This window comes from Cnephaeus nilssonii, assembly GCF_951640355.1.
Source record: "Cnephaeus nilssonii genome assembly, chromosome: 17".
NCBI classification, from domain to species: domain Eukaryota; kingdom Metazoa; phylum Chordata; class Mammalia; order Chiroptera; family Vespertilionidae; genus Cnephaeus; species Cnephaeus nilssonii.
The window spans coordinates 33,198,707-33,218,252 of NC_137088.1; the positions used below are offsets into that span (position 1 = coordinate 33,198,707).

Consider the following 19,546-nt stretch of genomic DNA (forward strand, 5'->3'; position numbering starts at 1 on the left):
GAATGCTACCATGCCCATTAGTGTACTGTATTCAGTAGCATTCAAGTTTACTATCTCATTCTTTGCATAAACAAAAACAATTATAAATTAATGACAGTAAATTAAATTTGAGGAACCTGAGTGGTGAAAAAAAAAAAAAATACCAGTAGGAAAAAGTACAACTCACTTTAAAATACTTACATTAAAACATTTACAAATACTTACATTTTTTGCCGTCATGTCAAATTGTATTTGGTTTAAAATTCTGTAAAGCCATTAAGAACAAAAATAAAAAAACTTTGTCTTCAATAATTCCTTAAAAAAGCATCCTGTTAAAGAAGGAAAAAAGAGAGAATAATATGTAATAATAATAATAGGCAACATTTATGTCATATTTACTATGTGATATATACATTGCTCTTTAAGTAAATTATTTAAATTAATCCACACAACAAAGCTATAAGATATGTACCATTTTAATCACCATTTTCCAAATACAAATTGGGGTTTAAAGAGATTAAATATTTTGATCAAATCAACTCAGCTAACAAGTGATAGGGCCTGGGTTTTGAAATATTATACTATGCTGCTTTAGGCAACCCATTGAAAGAAACAGGGTTTCTTGGAGAAATAGCCAATTCCAGGTCTGGGGCAAGATATGTGCAAGATAAACCTAGAACATTTTATTGTATCTAAAGTAAGGAAGGGCTCAAAAAATGAACTTACAACCGGACAATGAACACCAAAGTACATATTGCTAGCAACAGGTTATAACAGACTATAAACCCATTGGGTAAAATAATATTCCAGGAGCCCACAGTGATATGAACAAATAACGAAGAAGAAGGGGAAGCTCTTCTTTGTAATACAATGCCAAGTAATCAATACAGGGTGTGACAAAAGTAGGTTTACAGCTGTTCATATGGAAAATACAAGTTCATTAATAGATAACAATACAAGAATACACTGTGTTTCATGTACTCAAAACTGTAAACTTATTTTTGTCCCGCCTGTATAAAGGAGTGATGGAGTTAGAAAAACCCCAATTTGTGGTTTTCTATAAAGGATTGGGCAGGAATCATTGATAAATACTAAAACTAGCCAATGAGAATTGGTGAGAAGGATTATATTTACATACTTTTGAAATATCTCCCCACAAAATACACATTAATTCAAATATTACAGTAAAAAAACCAGATACACACCATTTTAGCCAAAGTGATCAAAGCTACCAAATGACCACTAACAATGAGACAAACCAACATTTGCATCTCCTCACATGGACTGAGATGGATATAATTTCTGAGGTTTTTCCACCCAAAATGCATAATCTAAATCTAATTTTAAGGAAATAGAAAAATTTAAATGGAGAAACATTCTGTAAAAGAAGGGACTGAATTCTTGTAAAATATTGGTGTCACTAGAAACAAAAGAAGCCTGAGAAACATTCCCAAATTAAAAATTGGGAATTCAGAGGAAGAAGGAAAAAGGCAAGAACTAATGAAATAGGAAAAAAATCAAAATAACAACTTGTTTTAAGTGCCTTGCTTGAAGTACGGATCTAATAAGTAAAGTTAGCATTGTTAGCGGAGGGGAAAGTGCATGGATTTTTTTTTTTAAAATCTAGGCTCAGTCTCAGCTCTGAAACTTATTAGCTGTGTGACCCTGACCAAGTGACTTAACCTCTTTGAGCTTCAGTATCCTCATCTGAAAAATAGGTATACTGAGTTTTTTAGGGTTATGTTAGGAGTAAATTAGATATAGTCGAAGTGAAAATCATCCAGTCCACCAAGGCAATGTGCCAAATGCCCTCCAATTTATACATAAACACTGAATACTCCTAACCACAAAAAATTTTAATTTAAATATATTGAAGATTTACCTTATTACTGACTCAAATGTAGTTATGACAAAAATCAATACGGACTTTCCCATCCAAAGTACCTGTTAAATTTTAGAAACCTGCCATATCTGTCTAAGGCAGACACTGTTGCCTACCCAGTATCATTTTCTTCTTCTTCCTTAGAAGTTGAAGGTGGCCATGTGTCCAACTAAAAACACTATACTCTCAGTTTCCCTCTCAGACAGGCTGACCATACGATGTAATTCTGACTAATTCTGGCCAATCTATACATATAAAAGCCTAAGCGATTGTTACGACCAGACGACCGGCTGGTAGCTATGACGCGCACTGACCACCAGGGGGCAGATGCTCAACGCAGGAGCTGTCCCCTAGTGGTCAGTGCACTCCCACAGCCAACCTCCCATGGCCGGCCAACCTCCCGTGGACTCTCCCCGCAGCTGGCCGGCCCCCGCCCTAATTGGCCTGATCGGGACTGGGTGAGATGGCCCCGAATGGGCCTGATCACCGGCCAGGCCGAGGGACCCCACCCATGCACGAATTTGTGCAATGGGCCTCTAGTCTATATAATAGAAACCCAGTGACAATTACGGCGGAACAACTGGAACAACCGGCCTCAGGGGCTGCCACCAGCACCACTGCCGAGCCCGAAGGCCCCGGGGCCAGTTGTGCAGCGGCCACCAAGGTGCCGGTAAAGAACAACGCGAAGGTGGCCAGTGTGAGCGTGCAGCTTGAGATGAAGGCTCTGTGGGATTAATTCAATCAGTTGGGCACCGAGATGATCGTCACCAAGACTGGCAGGTCAGGGCACCCCTCTCCCCGCTGCGACCCTCCCCACGTGGTGCCAGTCTCGGGCAGCGGGCTTTGACCTGATCCATGCAAGCGAGACTGAGAAGCGGGATGGGAGGGCACGGCCTGGCCACCTGCGGGTCCTTCTCGGTGCGGGCCATCTCCTTTGCTCTCCGAGTCCTGGTTCTAGTGACAGCTGCCTGGCACACCGGTTGGGAGTGGCACTCAGCTGACCTATGGGCGCCAGATGCTGGCCTCACGGCTGGTGAGCACGAGCCTCTCCTGCCTCCGTGACAGTGCTACCGAGCAGTGGTGGCAGCAGGCACAGCGGGGCCAGGATAAGCGGGAGCAGAGCGGTGCCCAGCCCAGGCTCAAGCTCCTCCCCAGCCGCCTGCCACTTTGGGCACTACTACATCCCTCGGGGGGTGTTGGACTGCCGGTTTTGGCCTGATGGCCTGTAGGGATCAGGCCGACACCAGCAGTCCGACATCCCCCGAGGGGTCCCAGATTGTGAGAGGGAGCAGGCTAGGCTGAGGGACCCCACTGGTGCACAAACCTGTGCACTGGGCCTCTAGTGAAATATAAGCAGACATTGTTGGGCTGGGCTACCAGATTTGGCTTGTTTTTTCCCTTCTCCCCATTTCTTCATGTCCAGAATATGGTTGTAATAGCAAGAGCTGCTTGTCTCCATGCATATGCTTATTACTATATTTGGTATTCATTTGTGTATTACATTTCTTAAGGACTGTGTTATTCAGTGGCACTGTGCTATTCTCCCAAATAAAAGATATTAAGAGTGCTACTATTTCAGCACACTATAGTGATAGGCTACCAATAAAAATACTGCTTTAGCCCTGGCTGGTATGCTTAGTGGTTAGAGCACTGGCCTGCACACCAAAGGGTCACAGGTTTGATTCCCAATCAAGGGCATGTACTTGGGTTACAATTGGATATCAGATCAGAGCACATGTGGGAGGCAATCAATCGATGTGTCTTTCACATCAATGCCTCTCTCTCTCTCTCTGCCCTTCTCTCTCTCTTCTCTCTCTCCTCTCTCTCTCTCTCTCTCTCTCTCTCTCTCTCTCTGCCCTTCTCTCTCTCTTCTCTCTCTCCTCTCTCTCTCTCTCTCTCTCTCTCTCTCTCTCTCTCTCTCTCTCTCTCCTCACCCTCCCCTCCCTTCCACTCTCTCTCAAAATCAATAGGAAAAAAATATCCTCAGGTGAGGATTAACAACAACAAAAAATACTGCTTTAGCCACATAATTTTGTTTAGTACTGTATTCCCTTTGTATCTTCTCTCCAGAACTAGCACAGATTGGAACCTCTAAATCAGTGGTTCTCAACCTTCCTAATGCCGCGACCCTTTAGTACAGTTCCTCATGTTGTAGTGACCCCCAACCATAAAATTATTTTCATTGCTACTTCATAACTGTAATTTTGCTGTTATGAATCGTAATTGTAAATATCTGTGTTTTCTGATGGTCTTAGGCGACCCCTGTGAAAGGATCGTTCGACCCCCAAAGGGGTCGCAACCCACAGGTTGAGAACCGCTAAATGTTACCTAAAAGATAAATATTTGAAAGAGAGCCGAAGTGCATGAATTTCTGAGCAAATTTACCTTAATGTCTCTGTGCCTCAATTTTTTCATCTGCAAAACAGTAATAGTTTATCTACTTAATTAAATGAGTCAAGGTACTAAAAATTATTAGGATACTGCCTAGCACAAGGTTAGCACTCAACCCATGTTAGGGGAAAAAGCAGTTCATTGATTTCTCATGACAAATTAAGGTTTTTTCCTCTAAAATAAATAATACACAATTCACACAGTGCAAGTGAAAAACACCACAACATAAATCCAATTTAAAACAGGAAAAATTGTGGTTAAAAAAACAACTTCTAAAAGTAACAAGATTAGGCAATAACTTCATTCATTAATTTATTTATTCATCCAGAAATCACTGAACACCCACTATGTGTAAGGCACTAATACAGGTACTGGAGATATCCTAGTAAATGAGAGAAACAGCATAAACCTTCAAATGTAATTTAAATTATATAAAATTACAGTAAGCCGAAGCCGGTTTGGCTCAGTGGATAGAGCATCAGTCTGCGGACTGAAAGGTCCCAAGTTCGATTCCGGTCAAGGGCATGTACACTGGTTGCGGGCATGTCCCCGGTGGGGGGTGTGCAGGAGGCAGCTGGTCAATGTTTCTCTCTCATCGATGTTTCTGGCTCTCTGTCTCTCTCCCTTCCTCTCTGTAAAGAATCAATGAAATATATTTTTAAAAATAAATAAATAAATAAATAAAATTACAGTAAGATAAATGTTACAAAAGGAAATGGGACTGTGACAGATCTGCTTCATTCAATTACAAATAAATAAGTGTGCTATATTGGCTTTGAGTTAGAGCTTTTAACCTTTTAACTAAAAAGTATACATTTCTAAGTATTTTTAAAGCTTTTGACTTTTACATTGTCTTTAAGCTACAAATTATTTGAAATGTATGACTTAAACCAAGTATCTAGAAATTAAATAAACATGGCATGGAGTGTTTCAAGAAATTGCCATCTTTGGACAGCACTGGTAATTCTCAAAGATAAACTAATGCATTATGTTTTACCCAGACTCAACTATTGTACACTTCTTCCTGTCACCAAGTTTTCTGTTGGTTAAAAAAAATAAATTGGATTTCTTCTTCCACCTTCATGAACACATTATGTCAAGCTCAAAAAGTCAATCTTTGTGACCTCACCATCTGCCACGATCTCTTGTCAGTTTCAGACAATATAACTCCCACAGATGGTCTCAAAATGCAAGCCCTTTTCCTTTCCAACCACAATTTAGTGGTTCTGGCCACAAAGCCTTTTAAAATGGTACACCATTAATCAAAATACAACAAAGAAAAAAAGCAAAGTTATAAATACATTTGTAGAATTAACGTCACTTGAATCAGAGTTTGTAGACTTTCTAACTTTTTAACTGCTGTAAAAGATGCTACTAAAACTTTAATTTCAGCAAAGGCAGTATATTTATGTGAAAGATATTATTAATTTTAAATACAAATTCATGTTTCAAAGTTTGGAAAATATACATACTTAGGCACTCTTTTAAGTGCTTCACATGTCGGATCTCACATAATTCGTACCACAACTCCATCAGGTAAATATACTATTTGCATTTTACAGATGACAAACTGACTTTACAGTTGAAGTAATTTGCCCATTTAACCAACTGTGTAAATGGCAATGCCAGAAGATCAACCCAAGAACTAGAAAAACAAACAAACAAACAAACACAAAGAAAACTAGCAGACATGTTCTTACCTACTACACTAAATTACAAAATATATCTGACTTGAGATACAATAAATATATCTTCAAAATATAGCAAAAAATGTAATTATTATAATAAACCCATATAAAAGAATACCTTACTATACCAAAAGAAGCCTTCAGAATTTCATATAGGACAAGTCATATATCATTAGATCAGATTTTCACCCTTTTTAGTTCCTTCTTTTATTAATTTCAGTATTAAATTAAAATTTTTAGTAAGTTCCTCATTTCTTTTTATAGTTTTACTAGTGGCCCAGTGTATGAAATTTGTGCACATTAAAAGGGAATTAGAGGAAATATTTTAATATTGCTATTTGCCCTTTCTCTATAATAGGAGTGTCAGAGTTGAGAGAAAATTAGTAAAACGTATATGAAAATCTTCCTCCTGTCAGAGTCTGGGGCACGCCGCGGGACCCAGAGTCAAGTCCCCGCCCACCCGCACGCGCCTCGAAATCGGGCGAGATCCAGACCCAGCTTGCCCCACACCCATTGGGTGAGATCCAGACCCAGCTGGCCCCACCCCCGTCAAGCCCTGCCAGGCAGGGGGGCGCAGCCTCAAGTCCCCCGTGAAGCCCCGCTGTGTTGGAGGTGCAGCCTCAGGTCCCCCGTCAAGCCCCACTGGGCAGGGGTTGCAGCCTCAGGTTCCCCCAGCGCACGCCAGGCGGGGGGCGTAGCCTCAGGTCCGCAGGCGCACTCTCACATCCCCTGGCCCAGTGCCGGGGCAGGAGGCATGGCTTCAGGTCCCCCAGCCCAGGGCGAAGGGCGTGGCCTGAGGTCCCTGGGCCCGGCACCGGGGCGAGGGGGTGTGCCTTGAGGTCCCCCGTCAAGCCCCGCCAGGCGGGGGGGGGGGGCGCAGCCTGAGGTCAACCGTCAAGCCCTGCTGGGGGTGGGGCGCAGCCTGAGGTCCCCTGTCAAGCCCCATCGGGCATGTGGTGCTGCCTGAGGTCCCCCAGGCCAGCACTGGGGCAGGGGGCGCGGCCTCAGGTCCCCTGGCTGGGCACTGGGGCAGGGGGCACGGCCTTAGGTCCCCCAGCCCGGCACCGTGGCGGGGGGACACGCCTTGAGGTACCCATCAAGCCCCACCGGGCAGGGGGCATGACCTGAGGTCCCCCGTCAAGCCCCACTGGGCAGGGGGAGCTGCCTGCAGTCCCTTAGCCTGGCACTCGGGCGGGCAGCGTGGCCTGAAGTCCCCCGGCCTGGGCTGGGGGGGTCGTGCCTTGAGGTCCCCGTCAAGCCCCACCAGGTGTGGGGCGCGGCCTGAAGTTCCCATTCAAGTTCCCAGTCAAAGGACTCCCCTGCCCGGCCTGGCTCCACACAGCCTCAAGTCCCTGCTGATCGCCTCCACTGTGGGTGCAGCCATCTTGTGATGGCATGACAGTTAATTTGCATATTACCTCTTTATTATATAGGATAGGAGTCCTTTACATCATTATATCATAACTAGAAGCCTGGTGCACGACTTTCGTGCACTGGGGTCGGGGGGTCCCTCAGCCTGGCCTGCACCCTTTCGCAGTCCAGGAGCCCTCGGGGGATGTCTGACTGATGGCCTAAGCCATCAGTCGGACATCCTTAGTGCTGCCGCAGAGGCAGGCTGCTGCGCTCACCGGCCATCAGCCCGGCTTGTGGCTGAGCAGTGCTCCCCCTGCTCCTGGTTTGAGTGTCTGGCCCGTGGTGGTCAGTGCACATCATAGTGACCAGTGGTTCTGCCGTTCAGTCTATTTGCATATTACTCTTTTATTATATAGGACTGATTGAACTAGTCCCTGGCTGATGAACACTTTATAGAATTCCTGTTTCTAAACAGTTGGCAGTAATCACATTTTAATGACTCAATCCTTCATGTTTGATCTGGTCTCTGACTACCTCTCCACGTCTGTGTTGAACCACTTTCCCATACCCTTCTCTGATCTAGTTCCATTGGCCTTCTGTCAGTTCCTCAAACACATGCTCCTCCTGCCTCAGGGCCTCTGCACATGCTGTTCCCTTTGCCTGGAACTTTCACCAATGGTTAATTCCTCTTCCTTTGGATCTCTTCTCAAATATCACTTCCTCTGAGAGAACTGTTCCTCTCCCACTACCCAGACTAGGTCAGAGGTATCTACTTAATGCTCTCTCCTACTTTCTCCTTTTTTAGTACACATCGGGTTGTCATTTGTGTAATTATCAAAATGTGGTCTATCTCTGCCAACTAAAATGTAAGTTCCTTGGGGCAGGGAACCTACCTATTATATCCAGTGTCTGGCACATGGTTAGAACTCAAGTAATATTTGTTTTTTGTTTGTTTTTGAAGAACTATGTAGTAAATTAATTATATACTCAATGTTATATTTATTTTTACCCTTTAGTAATGTATGATAATCCTACTTACTATGACTTGGCAGCAGAAAATGAAAAGAAATGTAAACATTTAACATATTCACACATCTGAAATATCGCTAAGCTATATAGCTGAATTTTGAGTATCACTTTCCTATCATGAACAAAAAGTGTTTTAGAACTGCCCTGCCGGTGTGGCTCAGATGGCGGGTATCAACCTGTGCACCAAAAGGTTGCCGGTTCAATTCCTGGTCAGGGCACATACCCAGGTTGTGGGCTCAATTCCTGGTGGGGGATGTGCAGGAGGCAGTCGGTTGATGTTTCTTTCTCTCCCTCTCCCTTTCTCTCTTTCTAAAAATCAATATAACTATATTTTTATATTTATGAGGGAAAATTTTAATAGGGTAAATTTAATTTTGCTAATTTTAAGGTAAAATGAATAGTAGGCAAGAGTAAAATTTTAAAAACAGGAGAAACCAAGATGGCGGCATAGGTAAACACCTAAACTGCTGCCTCGCACAACAATTTCAAAACTACAATTAAAAGAGAAAACGTCTGTCACCCAGAACCACAGGAAAGCTGGCTGAGTGGAAATTTTACAACTAGAAGGAAAGAGAAAAGAACATTGAGACGTGCACAAGTGCTGAAAAGCTGAGGTATGGAGGCGTGCGAATCGGGCTGGCGGCGGGCGACTGGGTGCACTGCTTTTTTCAATCCAAAGGGAGACAGGCTCCCGATTACTCTGAACTCCCAGTTTCTGGGGAGATGCTGGGGACCCAAACTCCTATGGGGAGAAGCTGAACTGTCTGCCGTCGGGTTGGAAAGTGAGGGTGACTTTCTTGCAGAGGTGCACCCAGCAATCATTGTTTACTGCGCTGGGGTGTGGGATGCAGGGACTTGGAAATGCGGAAACGCAGAGATGGCTGACTGGCAGCCATTGCTGTTTGCCACACCCTAGCCTAGTGACTCCCTGAGACCCTGCCCCGCACACTCTACAAACCCACCCAAGCTCCACACAGCAGCTTTTGCATATAAATGACCTGCCCTATCGCAGCTTAACCTAACAAACCGCAGTTCTGGTCAGACAGCTCCAAAACCTCCAAACCCCAAGCAAAGAAGAGAAAACTGTAGTTCTCGCTGTAGCTCCTGCTGGGTGGCCTCAGACAGTAGCTAACCTGCACCCCATTGGAGATCCAGAGCTAGTGTATCTAGTGGTAAGTGTGAGACACCAGATTTCAACTCCTCACATCCATAAGTGACACATTCAAGAGGCAGACTCAGTGAGCACCAAAGCCCCACTGAAACAAGTCCTGCCCCATAAGCGTGTCTCCAGCACAGCAGTTTTTCCATTATAGACACAGCGGGTCCTCACAGCCAATTGGCCTGGAGGTCAATTCCTCCCAGTGACACCAACAACAATCAAGACTTAACTATAGCCCTGGCTAATTTGGCTCAGTGGATAGAGCATCAGCCTGCGGACTGAAGAGTCCCAGGTTCGATTCCAGTCAAGGGCATATGCCAGAGTTGTGGACTCAGTCCCCAGGAGGGGGCGTGCAGGAAGCAGCCGATCAATGATTCTCTTTCATCATTGATGTTTCAATCTCTCTCTCCATTTCCTTTCCTCTCTGAAATCAATAAATAAAAAAAAATTTAAAAAAAGACTTAACTACAACAAGGCTGTACACACAGTCCACAAAGTGGTGCACCAAGAGTGTCCACCTCAGGTAACTGGGAGGCCGACTCACTGGGCCATATAGGACCCCTAGCATACAAAGCTACCCTACCAACTCAGGGAAGCAGTGAAAATGCAGAGACAAAGAAACAGATCACAAATGAAAGAAATGGAGGAAAACAAACGACTGGATATAGAGTTCAAAACCACTGTTATAAGGTTTTTCAAGAGTTTCCTAGAAAAGGCCGATAAATTTAATGAGATCCTCGAGGACATGAAAAAGGACCAACTAGAAATTAAACATACACTGACTGAAATAAAAAATATTATACAGAGACCCAACAGCAGACTAGAGGAACGCAAGAATCAAGTCAAAGATTTGAAATACAAAAAAGCAAAGAACACTCAACCGGGAAAGCAAAAAGAATCCAAAAAGTTGAAGATAGTGTAAGAAGCCTCTGGGACAACTTCAAGCGTACCAACATCCAAATTATGGGGGTGCCAGAAGAAGAGAGAGAGCAAGATACTGAAAACCTATTTGAAGAAATAATGACTGAAAACTTCCCCCACCTGGTGAGAGAAATAGACTTTCAAGTCCAGGAAGTACACAGAACCCCAAACAAAAGGAATTCAAAGAGGACCACACCAAGACACATCATAATTAAAATGCCAAGGGCAAAAGACAAAGAGAGAATATTAAAAGCAGCAAGAGAAAAACAATTAATTACCTACAAGGGAGCACCCATACGACTGTCAGCTGATTTCTCAACAGAAACTATCCAGGCCAGACGGGAGTGGCAAGAAATATTCAAAGTGATGAATAGCAAGAACCTACAACCAAGATTACTCTACCCAGCAAAGCTATCATTTAGAATTGAAGGTCAGATCAAGAGCTTCACAGACAAAAAAAGCTAAAGGAGTTCATCACCACCAAACCAGTATTACATGAAATGCTGAAAGGTATTCTTTAAGAAGAGGAAGAAGAAAAAAGTAAAGATAAAAATTATGAACAACAAATACATATCTATCAACAAGTGAATCTAAAAATCAAGTGAATTCAAAATCTGAGGAACAGAATAAACTGGTGAATATAATAGAATCAGGGGCATAGAATGGGAGTGGATTGATAATTCTCAGGAGGAAAGGGGTGTCGGGGGTACGGGAAGAGACTAGACAAAAATCGTACACCTATGGATGAGGACAGTGCGGGGGAGGTAAGGGCAGAGGGTGGGGTGGGAACCGGGTAGAGGGGAGCTATGGGGGGGGGGGAAGGAGAAACAATTGTAATAATCTGAACAATAAAGATTTATTAAATAAATAAATAATTTTAAAAACACTTTTACGAACTAAAAGCTGAAACCACTGACATTTCACACTTAAAAAAAATGATAACTGCTTTCATATTCATTGTTCACTTTTTTAAATTGAAAAAGAATTTTTCCAGACTCTACAATGATAAAAACTGGTTAATATAACAAGCAATTAATGACAACTTTTAACACAGTCTTCTACATAAGTGCAGTGAAATAATGAATCATGTTGTCTGAGCACTGCTCATTTGTTTATTATTCAGTATTACTGCCTACCACATGTCAAACACTAGGCTGAGCATTAAAGACACAGCGAGAAACAATAACAGTCCCTGCCTCCATGGAGTCTGCATACTCACTAAGAAGGCAGGCATTAGGCTGCCACCACCACGTTTGGCTGCTTAGTGAAGGAAAGCTGGTGCAAACAGCTGCACAGCAAGTGGCAGACGATAAATTAGTTTTTGACTTGCCTGATTATGAAAATATTAACCATGTTGTGGTTTTTATGCTGGGAACAATCCCATTTCCTGAGGGAATGGGAGGATCTGTCTACTTTGCCTATCCTAATTCAAATGGAATGCCAGTATGGCAACTCCTAGGATTTGTCACGAACGGGGAACCAAGTGCCATCTTCAAAACGTCAGGTCTTAAAGCTGGAGAAGGAAGCCGGCACCCATTTGGAGCCATGAACATTGTCTGAACTTCATCTGTTGCTCATATTGGAATTTCAGTAGACTCACTGGACAGTCCTGTAGGTAATGCTGCTGTATCCTCAATTGACTTATTCACACAATTCACACAAAAGATATTGGACAACGGCTACAATTTTGTGTCATCATTTGCTATCTCTCAGACCCATATGACACCAAGTCCATCTGGAACGTTCATTCTAGCAAACGTGGTTCTGAAATGGTATGAGAACTTTCAAAGATGACTAGCATAGAACCCTCCCTTTTGGAAAATATAATTTGAATAAAATAACTTTTAATGGATTCTGAAATTTGTTATGTTTGAAGATAAATGACTCCTTTTAAAAGCATGAAGTCAAAAGGATCATGAAACCTATGTTTAAAAACTGCTTAGTGGACTGTGTAGCTTAATTAAAAATAAAAATAAATAAAATAAAAACATTGAAAAATGAAAATATGTTCCTCATTAATGACCTTTCCCCTTATGCTTTTAAAATTATTTGGAGGCAAAACATTTTGTTTTGACAATGATTCACTTTTTACTTAAAAAGAAAGCATTATCACAAAAAAAAGAAGGCAGGCATTAGACAGTGAATTTCAAAATTAACTCTTAATGACAATTACTATATGTGCTACTACAGAGACAAAAAGATGCAAAAGAAGAATGTAACAAAGAGACTGCGATTCTGGTGGTTTTAGAGAAGATTTCTCGGAAGAAGTAAGATTTGAGCTGAGCTCAACAAATAACGTAACCACTGGCAAAGAGAAAGGGGTACATCACAGCCAGAGAGAGCAGCCAGCACAGGGTTCGGGAGAAAAGCACAAGGGAAATTCCAGGAACTGAAGGAAGATCTATGTACCTGAAAATAAAGGGCAAGAGGGAGGGCTTCTAAGAGATGAGGTTGGATGCCAGGTCAAGCAGGACATTACTTAAAAAAAAAAAATCAGATTAGCAGGAAGCCTCAGAAAGATTTTATTTTTATTTTTTTTAAAATATATTTTATTGATTTTTTACAGAGAGGAAGGGAGAGGGATAGAGAGCTAGAAACATCGATGAGAGAGAATCATCGACCAGCTGCCTCCTGCACACCCCCTACCAGGGATGTGCCCGCAGCCAATGTACATGCCCTTGACCGGAATTGAACCTGGGACCTTTCAGTCTGCAGACCGACGCTCTATCCATTGAGCCAAACCGGTTTCGGCCTCAGAAAGATTTTAAGTAGAAAGCTGAACATCTAAACTAGAGAGAGACTAAATTATGTTCACCAAAGATTAAGTAAAAGTATTTGCATCCTAATTCTTTAAAAGCCAGCATTATCAGCCATATTCATTTCTCGATTATTATCAGGTAAGTTTATAGTCACCATCTAGAATCCATTTACCTAAAAAACAACCTTCACCCATTGCAACAACACTCAAAGCTCAGAAATAAGCAAAAAGAATATTCCCAGTTCCTAAATTAGCTTTCACAAAACTCATACACTAGTCAGTCACTTAAGACCTTAGGCTTTCCTTCATCTCACTGATTTTATTTAACACTAGTGGTCCAGTGCACGGATTCGTGCACATTGAAAGGAAATTAATTAGAAGAAATATTTTAATATCACTATTCGCCCTTGCTCTATAATAGAAATGTCAACAAAAACAACCACATTCACAATCGACAATGACAAATCCAAATACTAGCACATGCATGTGACTGGCACCAGTGAGAGCTTTATATGTATCGTGCATGCGCAAGTCAATGTTTATTTTTAAATTGCCAGTGTGCGTTGCGTCATGTGTACCGGCTGGTCAGTTGGACATACGAACGTACGATAGGTCACTTAACCTTTTATATATATAGAAGATAATTTTTTTAAATTTCTTTATTGATTACGGTGTTACATATGTATAGAAGATAAATTCTTATTAAATTTACTTGATTTTCAGGAATGAAGCAAATTAAACTCAGTAGAAAGGGAGTAAATGGTCCAGGCACAGATGAGTACATTGACAACTGTTAGCTTAATACTAAAGAAAATTAGACACAGAATTATATTTCACCAAGTATATCCACAGAAGTAGAATTCTTTCCTCGTTCCCAGGCAAAACTGGATTAATGACATGTTCCTATACATGCTTCCACAATAAAACCTAAGGATACTTTTGTTTCAAACACTGTCATAGATTATAACATTTATTATTTGTTCTTAATTATTGAAAATAAAAGCCTAACAAAGAAAACTTATATCTGCCCTGTCCAAAGAAGCAACATTAGAATCTAAGAGATTGTCCAAATTTAGAACAAAATCACACTTCAAGATCCTGCCAAAAACCTAACAAAAGGTTATTTGATCAAACAGTACAAGCCAAATTTTAAACCATTCATTCACTTATGCACAATGACTACATAGATTACATCATTTACTGAACATATGCTCTTTAGCAAAATCTCATTTCCAGATCAACGTATCTTTAGATTAGAAATACAAATGTTAAGATTTATCCTTACTTGATCTATCACAATAGGATACATGAGTTTTTAAAATATCATTTGAGTGTTAATATAAATTTGCAGACAAAGTATTATACAACGAACTATGCAAGCATAAAATATTCAATTTATCCAAAAGTCCAAGAAGATAAAAATAAAGACAATAAAAAAGAAGTAATTGTGAAGAAAATAGCGTAATTTCTAATTCTCATTTAGAATACCACCGTACTTATGTAAGTACATAACCTGTATTCAAATGAAAACGAAATAATTTTATAATCAGCATCCTCATAAGAGCTATTTACTATGATAATTCCTCAAATAACCCAATAGATGTTATCTCCATTATACAGGAGGGGAAATTGAGTCAGAGAGTTTAAATAACTTGTCCAAGGTCATATATAACCAAAATTTACAATAAAGTTTAAGTAAATGAGATGTTACTATACACATGTCCCACATCATAAAAAGGTCAGTTCCAATACTGCTGTGGAATTCATTTATTAGTGGAAATTTATATTATTTATAAATGTTGAAGAATATAAATTATTTTATGTATACTTTAAAATTATCTTAAAAAGACTTCTGGCCCAGCTGGCATGGCTCATTGGTTGAGCTCAGTGGTTGAGCATTTATTATGTGTACTTTACATAATAAAATTTTTTCTTTAATAGACAGAAAATAAAGTAGGGAATGAGCAAGAAAAAACAAGTTTATGTGAAAAAATAAGCAAGAATAGCTATACAAATTCTGGAAACATAGAGTACGGATTAGCCCCTTCCAATTATTAAAGTAAGTTATAAAGTTATAATTAAAATATTACACTTGTTAAATGAAAAGGCATATAGCTTGATGGAGAGAAAAACAGGTTCAAGAAGAGACCCAAATCCATAATATGTATCAAAGTTCAAATCAGTGGGTTATAATTGGTTTAGGTGAATTATTCAGTATGTAGCACTGAGAACTAGTAACCATCTAAAAAAAATTAACTGGGGCCATAATTTACCCCTCATTCAAAATAGATTCCAGATGGATCAGAGAATTAATGCCATTTTTTAGGTTACTAGAAAAAAACATGGGAGTCAGATTTTTTAATCTTTGTGTGTGGAAAACTTTTCTAAATATAAGTCCAAACCCAGAAGTCATCAAAGAAAAAAACTGATATGAGTATAATGCATATATAGCTATAGAAGAAAACAACACAATGCAAGTCATAAGAAAAATCTACTGGAAAAAAGTATTTGTAACTCACATTCCCAGATAAAATTCCAGAAACAGTTTTTAAAAAGCCAGAAGATGGCGATATTACTTCATTACAGCCTCACTGGTACCAATAGCTAAGCCTCTCATCCTTTGTCAGTAAGGAACCTGTTTTTCCTCTTTGTGTCTCTTGTTGCCCTTCTCCATTCCCTCCTATATTTACCTATCCTTCTACTCTTCACTAGTGATATAACATGGAAATACATATTAGCGGAAAGGGAAGATAGAAGAAATCCTGAATTTATAATAATATTTATAACAATACTATTTTTAAGTGCATATGACATAATTAAAATGTAAGATTATCTTTATTAAATATCCATCCTCTCCTAAAACTACACTAAAATGATGCTAAAAAAGGATAAACTCATAAAAAAAACATATATAACATGAAAGGAGACAACAGCTGATGAGAGATCTTATATAATAAAAGCGTAATATGCAAATCGATCGAACCATGGAACTACTGGTCAGCAGGGGGCAGGGCTGGCAAGCAGGCAGCACCAGGCCAGTCAAGGCGTGGACAGAGGGAGGGGCCGGCGATTGGGAGGCAGCGACCAGCAGGCCACAAAGGGGCGATGGAAGGGGGGGGTGCGGCTGGCCGCTCACCGCCCGACGACACCGTCCTCTGATCGGCCTGCCTGGTCGCCTCCCACAGAGGGAGACCAGACTGGGAGCGGGCCTAAGTCAGTCGGATATCCCTGAGGGCTCCCGAACTGCAAGAGGGTGCAGGCTGGGCTGAGGGGACCCCCCCCCCCTTATCAAGTGCATGCATTTCGTGCACCGGACCTCTAGTATAAATACTATAACACTTTGTTGGCTTTGTAAAACAGAATACGCCAACCCCACATATGTGAGGGCAGGTTGAGGGTATGAAACCAGTAAGAAGCAAGCACAACAGAAAGGCTGAAGAATCTGAAGGTAGGGGTCAAGGTTGGGCTGAAAATAGGAATACTGGTTGAATGTTTGTAAGGAACAGTTTTCACCCAGAAGCCTTACCATGTATCCAAGAAACTGCCTCTCCTGAACCCTAGCGAGAGACAAGTGGTTTACTTTCTTAAGACACTAAACCAGATAGAATGTAGAAACCAGGTACACACAGGGGTTGTCTGTCAGATCATACCACACAGAGATGAAAGATTTATATGCTGAACAGTGGACGCCACCTCTGTTCCTCAAATCAGCTTCCAGAACACAGGCTGTTCAAACAGGGGGCTAGGACATTCTTCCATGGGAAATGTGAAAAAGACCTACAACCACTCAATCACCCTGTGTTAAGATTTGCAGTTAAAGAAACAAACTCATAGATACAGAGAACAAAATGATGGTTACCAGATGGGAGGTGGGTTGGGGGACTGGGTGAAAAGATAGGGTTAGGGTCAGCCTGCGGACTGAAGGGTCCTGGGTTGGATTACTGTCAAGGGCACATGCCCAGGTTGCGGGCTCGATCCCCAGTGGGGGCGTGCAGGAGGCAGCCGATCAATGATTCTCATCACTGATGTTTCTCTCTCTCCCTCTTCCTTCCTCTCTGAAATCAATAAAAAATATATATATTAAAAAAGTGAAGCAATAATTATACCATTAAGAGTGATAATCATCAAAAGAACTAAAAATAGATACTGTGAAAGGTGGTTTTACCAATTCATGCTGTTAGAAGTCTGAATAGTTCCCTTGGGGAAGAGGGATTCATAACTGGAAAGGGACACTAGGGTGTCAGTTACAGAGATGCTATTTAGTTATTAAAATTTAAGTGCAATTTTTAAAAAAATATATTTTTATTGATTTCAGAGAGGAAGGGAGAGGGAAAGAGAGATAGAAACATCAATGATGAGAGAGAATCATTGATTGGCTGCCTCCTGCATGCCCCGTACAGGGGATCAAGCCCGCAACCCAGGCATGTGCCCTTACCGGGAATCGAACCATGACCTCCTAGTTCATAGGTCGGAACTCAACCACTGAGCCACGCCAGCAGGGCTTTAAGTGCAATTTTAAATCTGGCATCTGTCCATAAAAATCATTTTTAAACATGGTTTTACCTCTATAGAGTGGGACTAAAAATATGAGGAATGCTTTTATTCTAGAAAATTCTGAAATTGGTAACAGCCGGATATTAATGCAGTAATTTGTAACAGTTGAATATGAGTACAAGAAATCAGAAAAGGCAAATTTGAGACCCTAAGCCCAGAAGAATCCAGAAAACACAAATGGCTTACTTTATTTCCTCGTCCTTAGCACCTGATCTCCTATACCAGTGGTCGGCAAACTCATTAGTCAACAGAGCGGCAAACTGTGGCTCGCAAGCCGCAGTTTGCCGACCACTGTCCTATACTCCTCTTGAGGAAATGTGGGATTTGTGCAAGATAACCAAGCGCTAAGACTGAGAGGAGGGAGTGTTTTAATGGGGAATATCAAACACAATAAGATTCACACACATTAAGCACAAGAAAATGTAAATTGTCACAGCTTACAATATTTACATTGCACATAAAAAGTTTAACAAGGCCTGGTTACTTAATAGATGTAGATTAACTATGCAAAATTCATCAAAGTTGCTATCAGTTGCAACATGAAAAATTGCTTCATAATCTGCCTAGTTATTCATTAGGAGGTTTAATAAAAAAGTAGACGGTGGGCTGAGAATTACTCTACCCTTGAGGTAGTTAAGATGATAAAAAATAATCAGAAAAAGTTTTACATAAATTAGTAAGTCAAATTAATATAATAGCTCTCTATTATATTAGATGCAGTAGACTGCATCTACTCCAGTCAAACTGGTTTTTTCCCAAGGTGAAATACTGGAGTGAATTTTATACAAATGGGAAGTATTAAATAAGTCAGAGACTTCTGCTACTAAGACAGACAGGTAGATAGATTAGCCAGTTGAGCTCTGTTGAGCAGTTTGTCAGAATGTTTCCATATATACCCAGAGCTAAAGGTGAAGAGAAAAAAAAATCCTTTGTGCTATATTTTCTACTTTAATAACAAGATCTGTACAATCATTATTTTTGAAGAAACTTACTTTCTTGTTGCATATTCAACTTACCAGACATACCCACACCCTTGGTGATAACAGCATCATTAGCCACAACATCTTTGACTGAAATACATGGTGCTTCTGCTCTGTGACCAACAATAGATGGCACTATTATTTGCTATTATATTTTTATTCTTCTTGTTTTTTGGGAACACTTTTAGCCTTTTTCTCTTCTTTATCACAACTTTAAGATGTGACATAATTTCATTATAACTATATTTTGTTTTAGCCTACATATATTTAATTTTTGAACAAGTCAAAAGGACTTGTAGTACATAATATAAGCCTGACAATAAAAGTAAAACACTTACGTTACAAAGAAGTTAGTGTTTCTTCTCTGTACGTGTTTCTATTCACAGTAAACTAGTCAGTATACAATAGATTCACGCAGCTCACAATCATGATTTAACCAATGAACTGAAATACAACTGAATTTAAGATATCACATACATTACACAGAAATGGTCTATTTGTTCAGTTATGGTAAACAGTGACCATAGTGAAAGGATCATCAATCAAGAACAATGGTAAATTTTCAAATCACTCATTTATATTTAAATGAATTCACAACACTCCAGATAAAACAGAAACTATACTAGAAAGACCCAACTAAGAAGAATCTCTAAAGATTTTTGGATTCTTGCTTGAATGTTGAAGGCCTAAGACAATATTTTAGCCAGGCAATAGTGGAGTGGCTAGCACGCGAGTCATACAGATTCACGTCTGAGCTCCAGTTCTGCCATTGCTGTCTTTCTGATCCCAGTAAAACAACTTGTGTCCTTATTTATAAAATGAAAAACCATGAATCCTTTCTAATATATATTT

At 40.6% G+C, this 19,546-nt stretch overlaps 1 protein-coding gene and 1 pseudogene across 6 annotated transcripts in view; one reads left to right on the forward strand and one right to left on the reverse strand.

Moving 5' to 3' along the window:
* The window catches only part of TFDP2 (transcription factor Dp-2), a 140,827-nt gene that overhangs the window by 90,110 nt on the left and 31,171 nt on the right, over positions 1-19,546 (reverse strand). For all 5 annotated transcript variants that reach the window (XM_079794687.1, XM_079794688.1, XM_079794686.1 and 2 more), the window contains exon 2: positions 205-308. In XM_079794687.1, coding sequence (XP_079650813.1) covers positions 205-219 — 15 coding nt within the window. In that variant the 5' untranslated portion in view covers positions 220-308. The remainder of the gene's footprint in view (positions 1-204; positions 309-19,546) is intronic.
* LOC307113441 (protein Hikeshi-like) lies at positions 4,600-12,202 on the forward strand (annotated as a pseudogene). Its single transcript has 2 exons — positions 4,600-4,620; positions 11,640-12,202. The product of its transcript is annotated as a protein Hikeshi-like (transcript).